General features: G+C 41.4%; 1 protein-coding gene across 7 annotated transcripts in view; it reads right to left on the bottom strand.

Annotated features, from left to right (window-relative positions):
• Positions 1–18,613, bottom strand: part of Nbea (neurobeachin) — a 657,568-nt gene that overhangs the window by 83,927 nt on the left and 555,028 nt on the right. For all 7 annotated transcript variants that reach the window (XM_051157177.1, XM_051157179.1, XM_051157174.1 and 4 more), the window contains 3 exons: positions 8,550–8,667; positions 8,165–8,267; positions 3,470–3,585 (listed from right to left, as the gene is read on the bottom strand). In XM_051157177.1, the coding sequence (XP_051013134.1) occupies positions 3,470–3,585; positions 8,165–8,267; positions 8,550–8,667 (337 nt within the window). The remainder of the gene's footprint in view (positions 1–3,469; positions 3,586–8,164; positions 8,268–8,549; positions 8,668–18,613) is intronic.

An 18,613-nucleotide genomic window follows, 5' to 3' on the forward strand; every position in this document is an offset into this window, starting at 1 on the left:
TGGAGATTGGTTTTCAGATAGCTAGAGCAAAGGTGCTGCATGAGACCCGCCTTGAGGCTGCCGAAAGGCAGGCTGCTGTGTCCAGTGCAGTTCTAACCCTGTAGGACTACAGAAGAATGGAAACATCTGCCTTTGGAGCAGGCCCACAGGTGCTGCAGATGCCGATGGCTGGGGCCTCACTCTGAGAAGAGGGTAGGGAGCTAGGATGGCTTTTGTTTCATGACAGGCACCCAGTCTCTTTCCTCTCTATTGGCCACTCCACTCCTACTGCTCTGGTCCAGGTTCCACCCTTTCCCCTTCTCTCTGTCTGCACACTCTGGCTATAAAGTGAAACAAAAGCAGGCATCCTGGTCTCCATGCTGTTCATGCGTAAGCTTGTCACATTCCCTTACACTTCCCCTTTGTTCATTTTTTTTCCTAGAATAGAATTTCACTATGTGTCCCACATTGGCCTAGAATTTACTATATAATCCAGGCTGCATACAAATTCACCATCCTCCTGCCTCAGCCACCCACGTACTGGGATTACAAGGGTGTGCCACACACTTGGTTTTAAGTGTAACTTGCAGAAGGGACAACAAAGTTTTCTCAATCCAGATTCAGATGACACATCCCGACTTAGTGAAACAAAGTGATTCTCAGGAAGCAACAGGCACAGTGTGGTTGCAGGGATCACTATACCACAGCACTGGAACTCACTGGGACTCACTCACTAAGGGCATCAGCAAGGACAGAAGCTAGCCCTGTAAATTGTAAGTCTGAGACTGTTCTGTGCCCAGGGTATGGCACACTATCCTACAACAGGAGAACCACCATGTGAACACCTGCTGGTCTAGAGACTGAGCTGGAGGTAAGACACGTCACCCGCCTCTTCAGCTTTATATCAAACAGCTCCAAACAGCTAGCCCAGTCAAGGAAAAATGTAAGTCCATCTAATAAGAGACAATGAATCTGTTACTTTTTCCTCCTGCTCCAGGTGGAACTGCACTCCAGGCCTTGTCTGTGCTGGGCAGGCACTCTATCACTGGGTATATCCCCAGTAGATACATACGCTGGACAATAGCTACGTCCCTAGCAGATATGCCCCTACTTAGTGCCTCCCACAATAAAGAAGAAAGTCTTAATACAGAATATAGAAGAATATTGCAGACAAACATAAAAAACAATATTATCCTCCAGACATCAGGCAAATAATTATGTACCTTAATATAATATAATATGTAGACAAAAATTTAGTAATTGCAAATTCTTCTTAATATATAGAAAGATGAATTTCAAAAGCAAAGAGCTAATAATCTGGAATATAGGTGGGAAATTATACTTACAAAAGTAAAAAAGAATAAAAAACTACTCCAAATAAACACTTTTATGTCATCTAAGAGTGATTAAAATTGATTTATTTTTTAGTTTAAAAATAGGTGAAACAGGGCCAGGGCTGTAGCTTAGTAAGTAGGAGCTCTTGCTGCTCAAGCACGAGGCCCTGAGCTCACAGCTCCAGAACCCATGTGAAAGTTGGGGTGAAAGAGAGGCTCACTGGCTGCCAGCTTTGCTTCAGTTTAAGCAAGAGTCCTGTCTCACACCAGTAAGGCAGAGAGTTGCACACCTGGACACCATGTGCCCACACCTGAACAGACATCACACTATACATGTAAAATAAAACCATATAGAGAAATACAGCTTTGGAGGCTGCTAAATTTTTAACTCTCTCTCTAGGGGAACTAATAAAAGGACACCTGCATTCTAGATCAGGAAACACATGGGGAACTATCTCTATGGTCAGACGTATAATAGAATATTAAAAGCAACAAACATTAAAGGCAGCAGCATAGAAATTTCTTCTGAAGGATTAAGCAGTGCAAGAGGGGACCCCTCCAAGCCCAGCTTCTGTCTGGAGACACACACGTGGCCTGTCTGGGGTGCTGGCCCTCTTCTGCTGGGGACACAGAGATGACCAATCAGGGAGTGCTGGCTCTCTTCTCTTTGGTGGGAGTTTACGCTTTTGCTGTGAAGTCATGTGTTTATCTAAGAAGCACTGGCTCCCTGCAACTCTGAGATGGGTGCCCACAGTTCAAACAGGACCAAAAGTACCTTTTAAAACATGCCTGTCCAGAACCTATAACACGTTTGTCGTGTCCTGTCCTGTTCTTGCATGATGATAAGGGTGGCATGTGCTCACATGGCACTCATACCATGTAAGAGGTTAGTTTAAGGGATGTGGCAAGCACTCATGGGACCTGTGGCAACCTCAGGCTTTGCTATGTGTAGGTTTCTGGGAACTAACTGTCATAGTGCTAAGGGCTTTCTGCCAAGGAAACTAAGGTATCTCCCTTTCAGTCATCTGTGTGCAAATGATACACTAACTTAATAGTATTATACAGTTAATCTACTTCTTATGGAGTAAACAGGTTTCTTTAAGATATAAGTTTCTATATGGGAATACATATATTAACATATGCAGTTATGACTAAAATGAAAAAAGCATTTTTAATTAACGTTATTTCTTTTTGTTGGCCAGCCACGCCCCAGTGCCTGGAGTGCCCACATGCATACTTATGTCTAGATTTAAAAGGAGAGCAGGGATGAATGTAACATTTATATACTTCCTAATTGTTTTTGTGGTCCTTCTTGCTATATGTAGTTTACTGTATATATGAGTAATAATATACATGTACATGTAAATGTTTTTAAAAATTGCAAAGAAAAAAGGAGACCAGGGATGTAGTCACTTTTAGAAGCACTACTCTGCATCTGCTGTGAGCAGTCACGACCAACAGTGACCACAGGTAATGACTCAGGCATCGAGGCCACTGCTCAGACTCCTCACCTGCCAACACAGGGGCTGCACAGTCTGGTTCAGATAAGTGAACTCTCTGCAAATCAGAATGACTCTGGGCTCTTGGAACTCAACGTATACAAAAATAAAGAGGGAGGAAGCAGGTCTCACAGACATCCACTGAGCCGCCTACACCCTCTGATCAGGACGAAGAAAACATGCTACTGTGTTCTCTTAATTGACAGGCACAGTTACTGTGATCATTGGTAAAGAAAAATAATCAGGTTTTTTATTCCTTTTTATTTTAAGAAAAAATATGGTGTAAGGCAATCATGGCCTGATCCAGGCAGCATCCACACTAGGTAGAAATCTGTTATTCTCTTGAATGGCTGCTTCTGTTGAGAACGGTCAAGGAGTGACATCATATTTTTCCCACTATAATTTTTAGACACTCTAGCAATAGTGTGCTGACTCTAAAGAACCTTTGGACGATGCTGCTAGCAAAGAAAGTGGCAGAGGAAGAGCAAGAGGAAGCATCTAAAACTTTGGTATCAGCCGTACTGCTCCTGATAAGAGCCCACTATAAATGTAGCTGTGTTTATCCTACTGCTGCATCTGAGATTCAGTGAGAACAAGGCATTCCACGAGGTCACATGGCCTACATCTCAGATGGTCTAAAACACGAGGTAACCTTACCTGCTATGGTGTTGAGAAACATCAAATACTCAAAGTTGGAGATTTCCCTTCTTTGCCAGCGCTGAGTCATGTTGGAAGACTTATACAACTGTCGAGGGGTAGCCAGTGATATCCTCCTGGTAAACAAACAGGCCAGAAAGACGCTTTGAGTCACAACTGTCAAAAGTCCATTGTAACTAATGTATCTGTTTGAGATCAGTCAGTACTTTGTGGCTTGGCCTTCATGGGTTATAAAACATTTAGGTGTAGAAATCAGCTCCATTTGAGAATTCTATTACAGAGAAGGATAAGTCTGGAAGTAGCTCTGCCTGTGAAAATATAGCTGCAAATGGGTAACTACAATATACAGCAACAAAAATTATAATAGCTACGGTCGAAATAGATCAAGGTAGACTTGAAGCCACACAACAAATCTACTATATAGGATGACACAGGTGCCGGCCCGCAAGCATCAGCCTTACTTCTCAATGGCAAGGCACCTGTCACTGGACACAGGAAACACAAAGTGCAGTCTCCACCGGCATGATAAATACCTACCAGCAATGTAAAGCAAAACAAAACAAAAAATGAGAACTCTGAAAAATGCACAGGCCCAGGGACATAAACATAGCTTTGGGGAATAGGTCAACATCATTGTGGACTTCTAGGCTCAAAGTGTTTACTTGAAAATCAGGGGACACCTAGTCTATTTAGAAAAGTATGATAAAACCACTTGGTTCCTGAAGCTGTTAAAATTCATGTTACCATTAATGTGGCAGTCATTATTTTCACAAGGTCTCTTGACCAAGAGAAACACCTAGCAGTTCTGTTTACTAAGTAGTTAGGTCAAAGCACTCACTCAGAACTCAGTGGCTGTTATGGTCTGGATGTGGTCTGAGCCCATCTACTAAAGGTTCCTGCACTGAGAGATGGTGGTGTTAAAATGGTGGAATCTTCAAGAATAAGGGCCTTATCAAAGACCTAGGCGATAGGGGCACTGTCCTCAGGAGGACTTAATGCTGGTATTCTGGACTGAGTAAGTTCTCAAGACAACAGGCTGCTATAATAAAGCAGCTCTGCATACATGACCCCATCTTACATGGCCATTTTCCTTTCATGTCCCAAGGAGTGAGTTCTCACCGCAGGCTGAGATGATGAGGCCTGATCTTGCATGATCAGCTTCTGAAACCATGAGTTAAATAAATCTGCTTTCTCTATACTACCCAGCATTAGGTACTCTTTGAACTGAAGCAAGGTAACCAAGGCAATTATCTGAAAAACAAGTAGCTGTTTGGAGGCTAACACTGATGAAGCATCATAGGGAGGGACTGTGTGTGGTCCACTCCAAGCAGCTGCAGGATCTGAAAGGGCACACACCTGTTGAGCACTTTACAGTTTCCCAAGCACTGGAACCAAAACTGACAGTAGCACCTCCACTTTTCTGGACCCAAATTATCTCCTCATAGAGTTCTCAATTTTTGAGCCTAAAACATGTATGGGAAATAAGGGCTGCCTAATGTTGAAAGTGTTAAGTAACATAGTAAAGCCATGAGCTCTAAATACAACCAGAGTGTTTCCTTTGGATCCTGCTGTCTTAACAGAAAACATAGGAAACCAGTAGTTAATATCACATGAGGGATGTGAATGAGTGTTTGCTAGTAATATTTTGTCTATTGTGAAAATATTTTTTTTTTTTTAAAAGACCTACATGAGTCACCTTGATAGAACATGAAAGATGGAAAATAGGAAAGTGGGAACAATGACGAAGTTATCTAAACCTAGGTTTCCTTACTTGTAAATTAGGGTAAGAATCCCATTTTTATAATAAAATGTGAGTGCTGTAAGATTTAAGTGAAATAGTTGTGTCATAATTAAGACACAAATTGTCCCTTCCACACGGGCAGTACTCAGTGAACCGCACTGGGAATATGAATTCATCAAAGAGACATTCATGAGGCTAGGCTACCTTAATGGAAATCACCCCTTTGTCCTGAACTTGCACATTAAGCAACAATCTGATTTGCCATGTGACCTCCTTGGCGAGCTTGCCTTGGTCCAGGCTAGGGCCTGCTGAAGTCAGTTGTTTGCGGGAGGCCGCTGCCTTTGATTTTAATAATGCTTTGCTGTTTAAAATTAATTAGTTTTAAGGCTTTAGCTGAAAATTCCTGCGAGCTGACTTAATTTTGCATATACTGACAGAACCAGGTGTCAAGTGCAGCACAGGTTCCCGGAGTCTTTGTTACTCTGTTGGGACACACCAGGGAGCTTCTCCTTGGCAGAGCATGGTGCCATTCCTAACTTCTGACAATTCTTTAACCGCATAAGATCTTCCCCAGCAGGCACATGCAGCCTATGGGAGTGGGAAGAGGTCTGTGGGCACATCTACTTTACCCACCTATGCACTCTCATTTGTGGGTGTGTGCACACATGTACACATGTATATACTGCATGCATACATTTACTGTTTATGAAGTGCCTTTGTCTTTTAAAAGATATCTCAATTTTGAACACCCCTACAAAGAAGTCTTCCATTTATGGTGGATGAAGATGCCATTCCTCTTGCCTAGAACCCTTCATTCTTTTAGTATAAACTGGGTTCTTTCTAGATGGTAGACATCCTTATTATTACTCAGTGAGTAGGTGGCAGTTCTAGGGCCACATGCCCTTATTCTCCTAGCCTCTTTTGCTACTTCTAAGACTACAAGTCTTGGAAATGTGCAAAGTGAGCCTGCAAGAATATTGATAGGAAAGTAAGCATGAGTTGAGATTTTTAAAGGAAAAAGCGAACCAAGAGACCAACCTGGTGTTCTGAGACTATGGCTTTAAGTGACAGAAAAGGCAACTCTACTGACTATTTTTCTACTCCCAAAAGTAATCTTTCAGAAGTTAAAAGAGAGTTGATGTCTATAAGGCAGATAGTAGGGGAGCTGTTGTTTATTTTAAATAAATCATATTCAGACAGGTTCAAAAGCATTGCCGGAAACCACACCCTTAGGCAGTCCCTCAGGAATCATGGTCATTGAGTAAAATGCTAGGGGCAGGGACTTATTCTTAATGAGGAGAAAGGCAGACCTACTTGTGTGTTCTTAACATTCATTCATTCCTGGAAAACTTCTTGATGATTAAATGTATAATCTGTGAGCATTTGGAAGGAAGTAGTGAGAACTATGAGTCAGCTTAAGATTTGATCCATAGAACAAGTCTTACAGACCACTCTCATTGTTTTTGATAGATTAAATGCATTTTTCTTTGACTTGTATTTCTGACATATGCTTCATTATCTACTAATGTCTTGGTTCAACCTTGTCATTCTTCTCACAATATCCTGAGCATGTCTACACATGCCCACAAATTGCTCTTATACTGGGAGAACAGTACAAGATATAATTCAAGGGAACGCTAGGTGGACAGCACTTGGAAAGCATGTTTTTTTTAATGCACTGAGCTGTGAGCTACAAGCTAAAAGATAAACAAAACACAATTCCCATCTTTAGAATGTCTACTATCTATCTAGGGAAGATGGTCAAAGACTGGCTTTTCCACATAGGAGTGCCCTGGACTAGTCTTCAGGGACTTGTTTGTGGTGCACAGTGCTGGCCGGCTCTCCTCCTACTCAAGGTGGAGGTGACAAGGAATCAGAGGTGTGTTTTCTAAAAACTCTCAAATGCAGGAGATCCCTGGGTCAAGTCAGCAGACACTCCCACTGTTTAGAAGAGCAAGGTGATCTCTTCTAGCCAAAGGGACTTGACATAAAGATTCTCAGAAGCTTCTCTGAAATAGGTTCCTTCTTAAAACACAAACATTTAAAGAGAAACCAGTTATTTCTTCTCTCTGTTCGTTGGGTAAAGTTGGGGTGTCCAGGGAACCAATATTGATTTTGTGATCTTGAAGTCAACCCAGAGTAGTGAGATCACGGAATACATGAACCATAATCAGTAGTGTCTTAAGTCAAGAGCCTTTTTATTACACACACACACACACACACACACACACACACACACACCCTTTTATTCAGGTCCTCAATTTCATGGACCCAAACACAGACACTACACATAACTAGTAGCTGTGTTTTTTACTTAGGTTAGTACTGTTTAATACAATGAGGCTTTTAATGGTTCTTCAAAAACACTAAGATGAAAAATTTAGGTAGAAGTTAACTATACGATAATGAATAACTATTGTTCTCATTAAATTCCAAGATTTTTTATTACCTTGATAAAAAGCCATTTCTACTTAGCATTTATGAAATCATAACTTATATATGCTATTGCCTAGTACTTAATCACAAACACCATGAGAGGGTTTTGTGTGCTAGTACTATATGGCTTAACTAGAAAGATGATGATGATGATTATTTTGGGTTTTTTGAGACAGGGTTTCTCTATGTAGCCCTGGCTGTCCTGGAACTCATGCTGTAGACTAGGCTGGCCTTGAACTCAGAGATCCACATGCCTCTGCCTCCTGAGTGATGAAATTACAGGCATGTGCCACCACTGCTCAGGCAAAGAGTCTTCTTTACATATTAACTATGGCTATAATCATTGCAGTCATTGAAGACACGTTTAGTAAGTCTGCCCTAGCCAGTCTCTAATGCTTCATGAAGCGGTTTCCATAACGTGCTTCCCCATAAACAACCCACAGAGTAAGAAAAGTCCTTAGTCTTAGAAATTACATATGTAAACAAACTTCAGATAATGTGTAACATGATATAATTACCTGGCTTGTGGCAAACCATAGCTGGTCCCCACTCCAACCCGAGGCAAGCTGTAGACAACTTTTTTAACTGTTGCTTGGTCAGGAAAATTAAACATCACAGAGGCTGCAGTAGAAGAAAAGAAGGGGCTTTAGCAAACTACAGGAGACATGGCCACTTAGGATGCAGTGCTCAAGGGGCGACTGTGGCTTCTCTGCAATGGCAATGAGTCTGCATGGAAGACGAGCTTTGTCCATATGAAACCAAAGCCAAAGTCTCCAAACACACTTTGCTTTGGTGGTATAGCACACAAAAGGGAATACAGACAATAACCAAGCAATATCTTACATGCAAATGAATAGTATCAAGGGTAAGTACATCTTCTTTCACGCTCCGGTAGAGACTTACTTCGGTTTGCCATGAACACTTCCAGTGCTGTGTTCTGCAGAAGGTAGCGCCTCGAAAACACCGCTCGGATCTCACTGAACATCCATTTTCCATGAAGTCCCTCAGTGTATGCAAGAACCTAAGAGAAACAGGTTAAAGGGACAGTAACCTTTAAAGTAGGAATTTAAGACTTAGAGAACACTTTATATAGAGTGCTGTGTAAAATCCTAAATGAGTTCCCTTCTGCTTTCATGATGTATCATGGTACTGTGAATCACCAGATACAGTATATTTGCATAATTTCCATTTTTCTAAACTCTTGACTCAAGAGGAGTCAAACAAAGGAGTGATAACAATTATATATTCAAAATGACCCTGTGACTTAAAGACCCAGACCCCTTGTGGGTGGTACACACTACTGGTACTGCTAAATATCCTTCCTTCTTTCTCTCTCTGTCTTATTTCATGGAAGCCAGTTACCACTGTGTTCAGTTTTTCCCGACTGGTCTGAACAAGTTTTTTGTAGTAAAAGGTAAGATAGCCGATGTTCTCTTTGTGTCACATGTTATATGCTGTTACTATTCAATTTCTCCCTGGAAACCTGTCACCTGACATGGACAATGCAGAAGTTATGAGCTGTGTCCCAGTAAAACTTGATTTACACTGCAGTGGTTGACTTTGGAATAAGGATGGAATTTGGCTTGACTCATGGTCTAGGGCAACCATAGCATTATTCTATTTTTCCCAAATTGCCTTGCAACTTTGGTAGGACGTTTGACCTAGAGCTGGCTAATGAGAACAGAGCTGGAGGCAATGGATGAAGCTTTAGAAATGCTAATAACATGCAGAACACAGAGCGCCTAGACTGCCTGTTTCTCGGCAGAGAGCAGCTCTCAGGTGATGAAGCCACATCTTCACAGAGTATGCAAAGCACATTCTGCTTGATGGGCTGACACTGCTAACAACACAGGAGCACTGTTCCCTTGGATCTGTGTCTGCACTTACTTTGGTAAAAACAGAAAGTAGTTCTTAGGTTTCATACACATTAGGTTCCTGTTGCTTTGAAATGAAATTGTTCAATGGGTCTTTTAAGAAAACAAATGTCCATTATATGTTTCTGATTTTGTTTTGGTGTGTGTGTGTGTGTATACTCATGTTCCTGTGGGTATATGTGGGTGTGCACATGTGTGTGAGATTGATGGATGTTAAGTATCTTCCTCAACTACTCTCCACTTAAAAAAAAAAAAGTATTTTGTGTGTATGAGTGTTTTGCTTGCATAGACATCTGTGCCCCACCATGAGCATTCCCGGTACCCGTGGAAGTCAGAAGAGGCAGTCAGATCATCTGAGTTACGGACTGCTGGGATCCACCACGTGGGTGCTGGGTCCTCTCAAAGAGTGGCCATTGTTCTTAACCACAGGGCCATCACTCAGCTCCTCCACCTTATCTTTTGAGGCTGGGTTTCTCACTGAATCTGGAGCTTATCAGTTCAGCTGTTCTGCCTGGACAGCTGGGATCCTCCTGTCTCTACTGCCTTAGCACTGTGACTGTTGCAATATGCCACCATTTACAGCTTTTTCCCCTATGTAGTTGCTACAAGGAGCCAAAGTCAGGTGTTCATGTTCGCATGGCAAGTACATATGATCTAGCACTCTCCAGGCCCCTGTTTCCAGCTCTTAGCTCAGTCTTAGTCTTCCTAAGGCCAGAAGGTCTTCAGAGGTTGTTGCCCATGTGTAAACCCCAAGACACTCAGAATCAGACTCTTGCTAAATCTTGGCTCTGATGTTTGCCGACTCTAGATCTTAGGAAAATTACCTGACTCCATCTGACTTCGGTCTTCTGAAAAGTGTTGACAATACCTATCACTGGTTAATTTAAGTGGTAGCTGCAGGAGAAGCCTTCTCCTGTGGACTCCCTAGGTAAACTTTGTGAACCCTCAAGGCAGGAAAGTGGCCATGCCCCGCCCCTGAGACTCCCTACCAGCCTTAGTGGTGGTCATTCCCAGTGCAGAGGCAGGGGAGTAGCCAGGCCCTGCCCTATAAGAAAAAAAAAAAAAAAAAAAAAATCCCACTTATCCCTGAAAAGGAAAACTCACCAATCCTGAGCTTTCCACAGAAACCCTCCAATCCCTGAGCTCCACCAGCTCAGGACTTGGAATTCTACCAACCCTCACCTTGAAAATCTGGACATCTCTACCCCCCCCCCCCCCCCCCCGCAAGAAACCCTACATAAAGCTTGTGTCTGCTCAGTTCCTTGCTCTTTCTCATCCAGAGCTACCCTTCTGGATTTTCCTTCCCAGTAAATCTTTTGTGTGAGGCTGTTGTGTGGTGTGACTCTGTGGTGTTCCTTGGCTCCTGATTGCCAGGATAGCTTCCCCTTCAGAGCTGCCACACTTGCATTAAGAACGAGAGAGATAGAGGAATACCTCTACGAAAACTTCTTACCATGCGACCATTCCTCTCAGCGTCTAATGCATGGTTACTATGGTGACTCATTGCAATTCATATTTATTCAGGTATACTAGTATGGTTTTTTCCCCAGAATGGAAGAATGGAAATAATACAAGATTGCCAACATCTTCTTTGGGTGCTAAGGTAACAGATATCTTAAGACAAATTGTTGAAAACTATCTGCATGTGATCATTTCACTAAGAAAAAATACTTAAGACCATTAAAATTCAGTCAAATGAGCAAAGTATGGTCATTTGTCATGAGGCCTGTAATTCTGTTATGCAGGGAGACAGTTATGTTACTGTGCATGGGTGTACATTGTGTACACCCAGACACAGGTGTATTTTTACCCATGTCTGTCGGTAGGAACTGTTATACAAAGAATATTTGCTCTAGTGTGTAACTGGGAAAACAAACTGTCCTGACTCTGTGGGTATCCCATGTGACCTTAGAAGTTCCTGTCAGTAGGACTTTGTAGTCTCTTGGATCCTTCACTACTTGAGCTGTTAAAATGTATCTGTTTCCCTTAAATATGTGCCCTCTACTAGTCTGCATGAAGATAAGACCCATGAGAAGGTACCAAGGAGCCACATGGAGGAAGGGCTTGCTTCCTGTGCTGCACTGCTTCAGTCGTGCCTGGTCTCTACACCAGCTACTGAGGTGCACAATGGGCAACTGAGTGCCCTGGACAGCAATTCCCAAGGACTTCCTACGCCAGCAGCTCCAGGGCAGTGTCTGTGGTGAGGACACACCAAAAACAGCTACCAACTCCTTGGACGGAAATTAAGAAAAAAAAAAATGCTAGAGAACAGGACCTTGTGTGAGTGGCATCCAGGAAGCCACCTCACGGCAGAAAGATCTAATCCTAGGCTTCTGAAGCAGTCCAAGACACTTTTCTTCCTTATTTGCAGAATTCCTGTAGTTATTGGAGTTTTCTTTATTTCTTATTAGCCATTCCCTCATAGCTCCAATCTCTTGTTTTAATTATAATTATTTACCCTGCACTTCAGCCATGTAATTGTTAAGTGGTTTCTCCCTCTGCCTAGATTCAAAGGGTTCCTGAAAGGCAGTGGGAAGGTTACATGGTGAGACTTCAGACACCACTGGGGAATTGTGTGATAGGAAATGGAATGCTGTACACATGGAGGCAGAGCGGCCAGATGGGATACTACTGAGGCATGTGATGAGGAGTTTAAATCTATTGGTGTGCATTTCAAAAATATAAAGGAATATCATTTATAGTCAATTGAATGTTGATTTTATGGCATGTTTCTATAAAAATCTGGGCGCCAAGCCCAGGTCTGAAATATGAACCGATACAATAAAGCTGTCTGTGTTTTATTTATTCCTTTACTTGTTACACAATGTTCTCTAACTTTCCAGACCTTCTATAGCAGTGCTTTAACTTGTTTTCCTCGTGGCACGACCTATTCTCCTCTATCACTCACGTGCTCTTATCAACAGTTGAGGTTTCTAGTTTTGTTTTCTTCAAGTCGATTTTTCCATATCCTCTGGCTGCCTCTTCCTACTTCTGCAAATTAGTGAATATGTTACAAAATCTAATCAACAATTACTAACTGCCTCATTCGGCTTCATTTTCTGAAAACTGAATTTTTATGAAGTTCCTTACATACTATAGGTCAGAAACGTGACCTGTAAAGCTTCTTGATCCCAAATCTCATAGGATCTCGTCATTTTATAAAATGGCCACTAACTGTTTGGAGTTAAGTGTTTGTTTGGTATACAAAAGTAAAGGTGGAAAGTCTATACTAGCCTGTGCCCTAAGGCCATTTGCATTCACCTGTGAGCTGAGGTGAGAAAGAAGAATGGAACACGGGCTTGTAAACCACCTACCCAAATGTATGCTTAACACACATTATCTGGTGATCATGTTGAAGAAATATAGGAGTGATGTGCACTCATGTGTATCAGACATGGACAACATTGTCAGAAACACGAACTGAGCTGTCAAATCAGTTCTGTCTTTTATTTTCCTTCAGAGGCAGCTAATACTGTGCAAACTAAAAGTTCTTGTTTAGTGATGGCCTCCCTGACCTTAGGTCACCTGACACACACATTAGGATGAGCAGCACACACACACACACTTCCTCTCGGGATATGGAAAATAATACAAGTCAGGCACCGAGCAGCAGTTGCTGTTAAGAACAACTGAAATGCCATAGAGGACGGATGCCTTTTTTTTAGTTTTCACAATATGGTCATATTTTATCAACATTTCCAGTTTCAACACTTTAATTAAAGCATTTGTAATTCACTGTTAAGTTACAGATCACCATTACTTTTTCAGTGCCAGGCAAATTACAAATGGCTTAGGACTGTAGTACATATATTCAAGACAGAATAGTTTTAAAGAAATCTCGGGTTCCTAGTCACACGTGAATATACATGCTCTTCCCATATCTGCTAGCTGAACTATGGAGGCATGCCACCTGGAAGAAAAGCAGAGGTAGAGATGGAAGCAGCTGCCAGTCACTGCGGGCATGGCAGCCACTCCAGCTTCTCAGGCCTGATCCTGGTGATGCTATTTCTCCTCCAAATTCAAGGACAAATAAGAGATGCTGTTTCTTTTCTATTTCACCTTTTGTCATCAGTCTCTTGCTAAAAATACAAAGAAGTATCTGCTCTGACTGGGGTATAAGATCTGCTGAGGCTGAAGGACTCTCAAACATAGGACACGCAAGACAGTAGCAGAGATGAGGAGGGGATTCTCTGATGGTGGATTGAAAAGTTCTTTTACAAGAGAAAAGTTTCCCCAATTGCTTATTTTCAAAACAAACTGAACCTATTTAGGCTGCCAATTTAAAGATACAATTAATTTTTGGTGATAGATCACTGTGTTACTTTTAGCATATAGCTTGTAAAAACACTGAGTAACTTTATATGAACATGATTTTCAATACATTTTTTTATTCAGTGCTATTTTCATGGTTGCCCAAAACCTTAAACAGATATTGTGCTAATTGTAAATAATGAAATTCAACTTGGAATATAAATTATTGAAGTATATTTTTATCAAGAACCCAACAAAAATTATGTATATACCGTTATTTTTTCAAAGAAAATAATTTTTTCCTCATACAGTACATCCAGACCACAGCTTAGTCTCCCTCCCCTCCTCCAGATCTTACCCACCTCCCTTCTCCCCTCATTATTTTTAACACATGTTTAAGAGAGGAAGTCAGTTATAATTTTCATAATTATTTCTGTATTTTTTGCAAAAAGTAGTATTCTGTAACACCAGTAATAAGCTGGCAGGCAGCCGAGCTAAGTCACCTCACTGAGATGGATTTCTAATATTATTTCAGGTTTTATGTTTAGCAATTAAAAAGACAAAATTTAACAATGTTGCTATAATTCTGATTAGTGTACATCTGCTATCATGTCGATTACTGGTATATGTTATAGGGTAGTTAGGGGTCAAAACACTCTGCAGTATTTAGGTAGCCTACCCATAGATAGCTTTTTTATATATTAATTTTTATTTGCTGTAATTTACCAAAATTGTACTTACTTACCACAGACTTGAGTCTTCCCTAGGATTTTCCCTCTTTCTAGTAATGAGACCTCAGGCAGTTACATTAAAAAAAAAAATCTTCAATTTACTTAAGATAAGGAATATACTAGTTAATACTTGTTGGGTCATATAACATCACTCTTTTTAGAAAAGTACATAGGAAATGTTTAACAAAGGATTTTAAACTACTATAATTATCCCTACCTTCTTGTGTATATATGTGTACATGGGGACACACACACACACACACACACTCTCTCTCTCCCCAATCTTTGGTCCTAATCGTCAGTAATGACATCATTAGCAAGTGCATTCAGAACTCCATACAATCCTTCTCTGAACTAAAGTCATTACCTGTTTTCTTAGCTGTGACTTATACCATAGAAATTACCCTCTGACTTCAAAGCCCAGGCGTAGATCAACAGCGACTACGTTCATCTGCAGTAAAAACTGAAGGAACCTTGCACTGTCTCAAAACAGAGTATAGGTAGGTCTCCTTTGTTCTATCACTCTTCTCTTTATGACTTGGCTGCTTTATTGTCTTTTGGTTGCTTTCATTTAACAGACACTATGACCTGACCATCACAAGTAACTGGTGAACAGCAGAAGCAGGGTCCCTGATCTCTGGGAAGTCAGAGTCCCATGAGAAGGAAGGGACATGTATATTAATGAGGCACAGTGGGCTATCGGTCCAGAGGGTCACGGCTTGTATTGTGAGGAGGAGAGGTGAAAGGTGGGAATAGTGAAGGGTGGATGAGGGCCAGATCACAGGGATGGCTCAAGCAAATCGTGTGGAATTTGGGGCCTGGTCTGAGAACACTGACATTCCTCTGGAGGATCTTATACAAAAATGCCAGATAAATAAATTAGTACTTCATAAATCATTACTGTGTCCGCAGTGAAGAAGGAATTTTAACAGGAAAATACGGAGGTTGTCCCAATAATATACATAAACAGTAATTCATTATTCATTTTAAAAATTATGCACTCATTCAAGAGAGTGCCATTGTGTCCTCTGCATTATCTTACATTGTGGCAAGTACTTTTAAGCTAGTCTAGTTCACTACCCACATCCTCGAGAACTGGTAGAGACTGTGAAGGTGGAGACCAGACCGTATTCTATTTGTAAATTACTTACAAAGCATACATACTGTGTTGACCTCAATTGCTTTGTTGAGGAAAACATTTAGCAGTTTAATTTACAAACAATCAGAGCTGCAACTGGCTCTGTGTCCTCGTCCTCTGTGTCTACTTCCCCTGCAAAAACATGCTCTCCACAGTGTGGGCCTGAGGAGGGCATGTTGGGGAGGCTGGTTCCATTGGTCCTAATTATGCATGTCCCCAGGTGTTTACTAATTTTCTCAAACTTGGAACACTCTAAAATCTTACATTTTTTCTCTGCTGTTATTTTTAAAAGAAATGAGATGAGGAAGACACTAGTTTGTAGAAACTAGAATATTAACTTCTTTTGCAATTTTCTTCACTGTGATAATTTTTTAACTGGCCACATTTACAAATCCTTTATCTTTAGACATGCTATCTTCAATCTCAATTCTGAGTTAGCATGCTTTCTTTGACCCAATGTGGTCAAACTGCTATTTAGACACTACAAATTGTCAGCAAAGTTGTTTGGCCTTTTAGACATGTATCAGGTAAGATGCTAGTGTAATAACCATAACAGCCAAACTGGACAATGTTTCCCAGGCTGGCAGAAAAGAGAATTGATTTTGTGCTAGGGATCTAATTATGCTATGACATAATTCTTTTTCAATATTAAAACTTTTTTGCTGTGAAGTATTTAAATGCACAGAAAACTGAGAGGTGTCAAATGAAGTGAGAAATTGTAATATTTTTAAATTAAACTCCAGCATCTACTCCCTGGTTAGCATATGCTCACAGGACCCTGCAGGAAACTGCACCAAACAGAAGAAACACAGTCCTCACAGCTCTCAACATTAAAACCCTGCGGCAGACACTTCCATCAGCCAACAGCAGTTTCTGGGCAGCGCATACTACACACACAGCAGCAGCTTAGTTACTAACAGTGCTGTGAAGTCTCACATTTATCCGCCCCGCGCTTGCTGCCCAAGCCCAAACACCAACCATTCTGAATACTTCTCAGGTCCCCCATGTGCCATGTTCTGTCACACTTCAGTGCCCCTGCACATAATGTTTCTTCTGCCTGCCAATCCCTCACTGTTGTGCTCTGCTCATCAACTGCCATTAACGATTAAGCGCGGAGAATCTACTGCTCCTTCTGAGAGCCCTGCACCCACATCTTCAAAACAAAGCAGAGCTCTACAACTGCTGGCTTACTTGGTGTGCCTTGAACACCTGTGATTCTATGACTCCCTGAGGACAGAAATTCTCAATGTATCTCTTATTTACTGGTCATATTAATGCAGAGGCCACCCAATACACACAAGTTATTGAACATCACTAATAAATTATGAATCCATTAGCTGATCGCTATTTAATAATACATATGCCCCCAAAAGTAACTTTTAACAATTTTGTTAGATTTATTCATTTTATTTTATGGGTGTTTTGTCCTCATGCATGTTTGTGTACCACATGTGTGCTGGGTTTCTGCATAAGTCAAAAGAGGGCACTGGATGCCTTGGAACTAGAGTTATGGATGACTGTAAGCCACTATGTGGGTGCTGGGAATTAAATCTGGATTATCTACAAGAACAACGAATGCTCTTAACTGCTAAACCAGCTCTTCAGCCCTTAAAAATGTTCTTGATAAATATGCCTATATCAATTTAAACCAATCAGTGAAGGTCCCAAGTTGAGCTAGATATGGTGGCTGTAATTTTAGTGCTTGGAACACAAGAGTAGGGGATCAACAGGAGTGTTGTAACTCCTAAGCTGACCAGAGCTATAGGGAAATTATTTCACATGCAGACGAACAAACAAACAAAAGCTGGGTTGAGGATTTAGGGCAGTGATAGAGGACTTTACTAACACCTTCAAGGCCCTGGGCATGATCTCTGACATTATGGGAAAAAAAAAAAAAAAAAGCACACAAGCAAGCATCCAAAGGCCCTAGACTGATTCCAAGCTTATCACGGACTGGACTGAGCAGGCCACAGATGCTACTCCTTTCTAGATGTTGTGATTACTAGTTTGGTTTTCAACTTGACTGTATATGGAATTAACTAAAACCAAGTGGCTGGGTACGTCAGTGAGGGATTATTTTTTCTTAATTAACACATTTGAAGTGGGAAGATCTAGTTCTAATTTGGATCTTCTCAGGTGGGAAGATCCCCTTCACTCTGGGCCAAACCTTCTAGTGGCAGCCTATGTAAAGGACATGGAAGAAGAAAGCATTTGATCTTTGCCTGTTTACTCTCCCTGGCAAGCCCATTCCTTCACTGACATCACACCCTGCTTCTTTGGGCTTCTAATGTATAGTGAAGACCAGCTGAGACATCCAGCCTCCTGGACTGAACAACTACTGGGTTCTAGATGTTTCTTTGTACTAGATGTTTACATATCAGCATACCCACAATCATGGCCACAGCAGCAAAAACTTGGGTGGACAGTTCCTATAAAGGCAGTTATTATGGCAGGAAACAGGATTCATGGCTGTGAAAACCCTGCTCAGAGTCACACTATCATGAGTGTTGGCTGTCTGTCCCAATTAGATAATCTCTCTTGACAATCTGAATGTGAGATATGCAAAGACACTCACAACAAGAGGATGGGAAGGGGCCAAAAACTGCAAGAAGACAGTCAGCAGGAACCACAGAGCAGCAGGTACTCTGAGGAGCAGGAGCCATGACAGATGAGACGGGTCTTGGTGCGTGCATCCTGTCTCTCTGGCTCTAGGTGCATCTGGCGCCCTCCTGGCTCCAGCCTCTGTTGCATTTTTCCACTGACTTCTCTGGCTACTTATAATTTCTCTACTGCATGCTATCAAAGCAGAATACATGAGTTCTCCCCACAGCACGTACCCAAAGGCGATCTTGTGAACCAACCACATATTTTATCAATGGCTCTTCCAAACTTAGCCTTTTTTTTTTTTTTAAGGTTTATTTATTATATACACAGTGTTTTGCCTTCATGTACACCTGCACACCAGAAGAGGGC

This window comes from Acomys russatus, chromosome 15 (genome assembly GCF_903995435.1).
Source record: "Acomys russatus chromosome 15, mAcoRus1.1, whole genome shotgun sequence".
Lineage (NCBI taxonomy): Eukaryota > Metazoa > Chordata > Mammalia > Rodentia > Muridae > Acomys > Acomys russatus.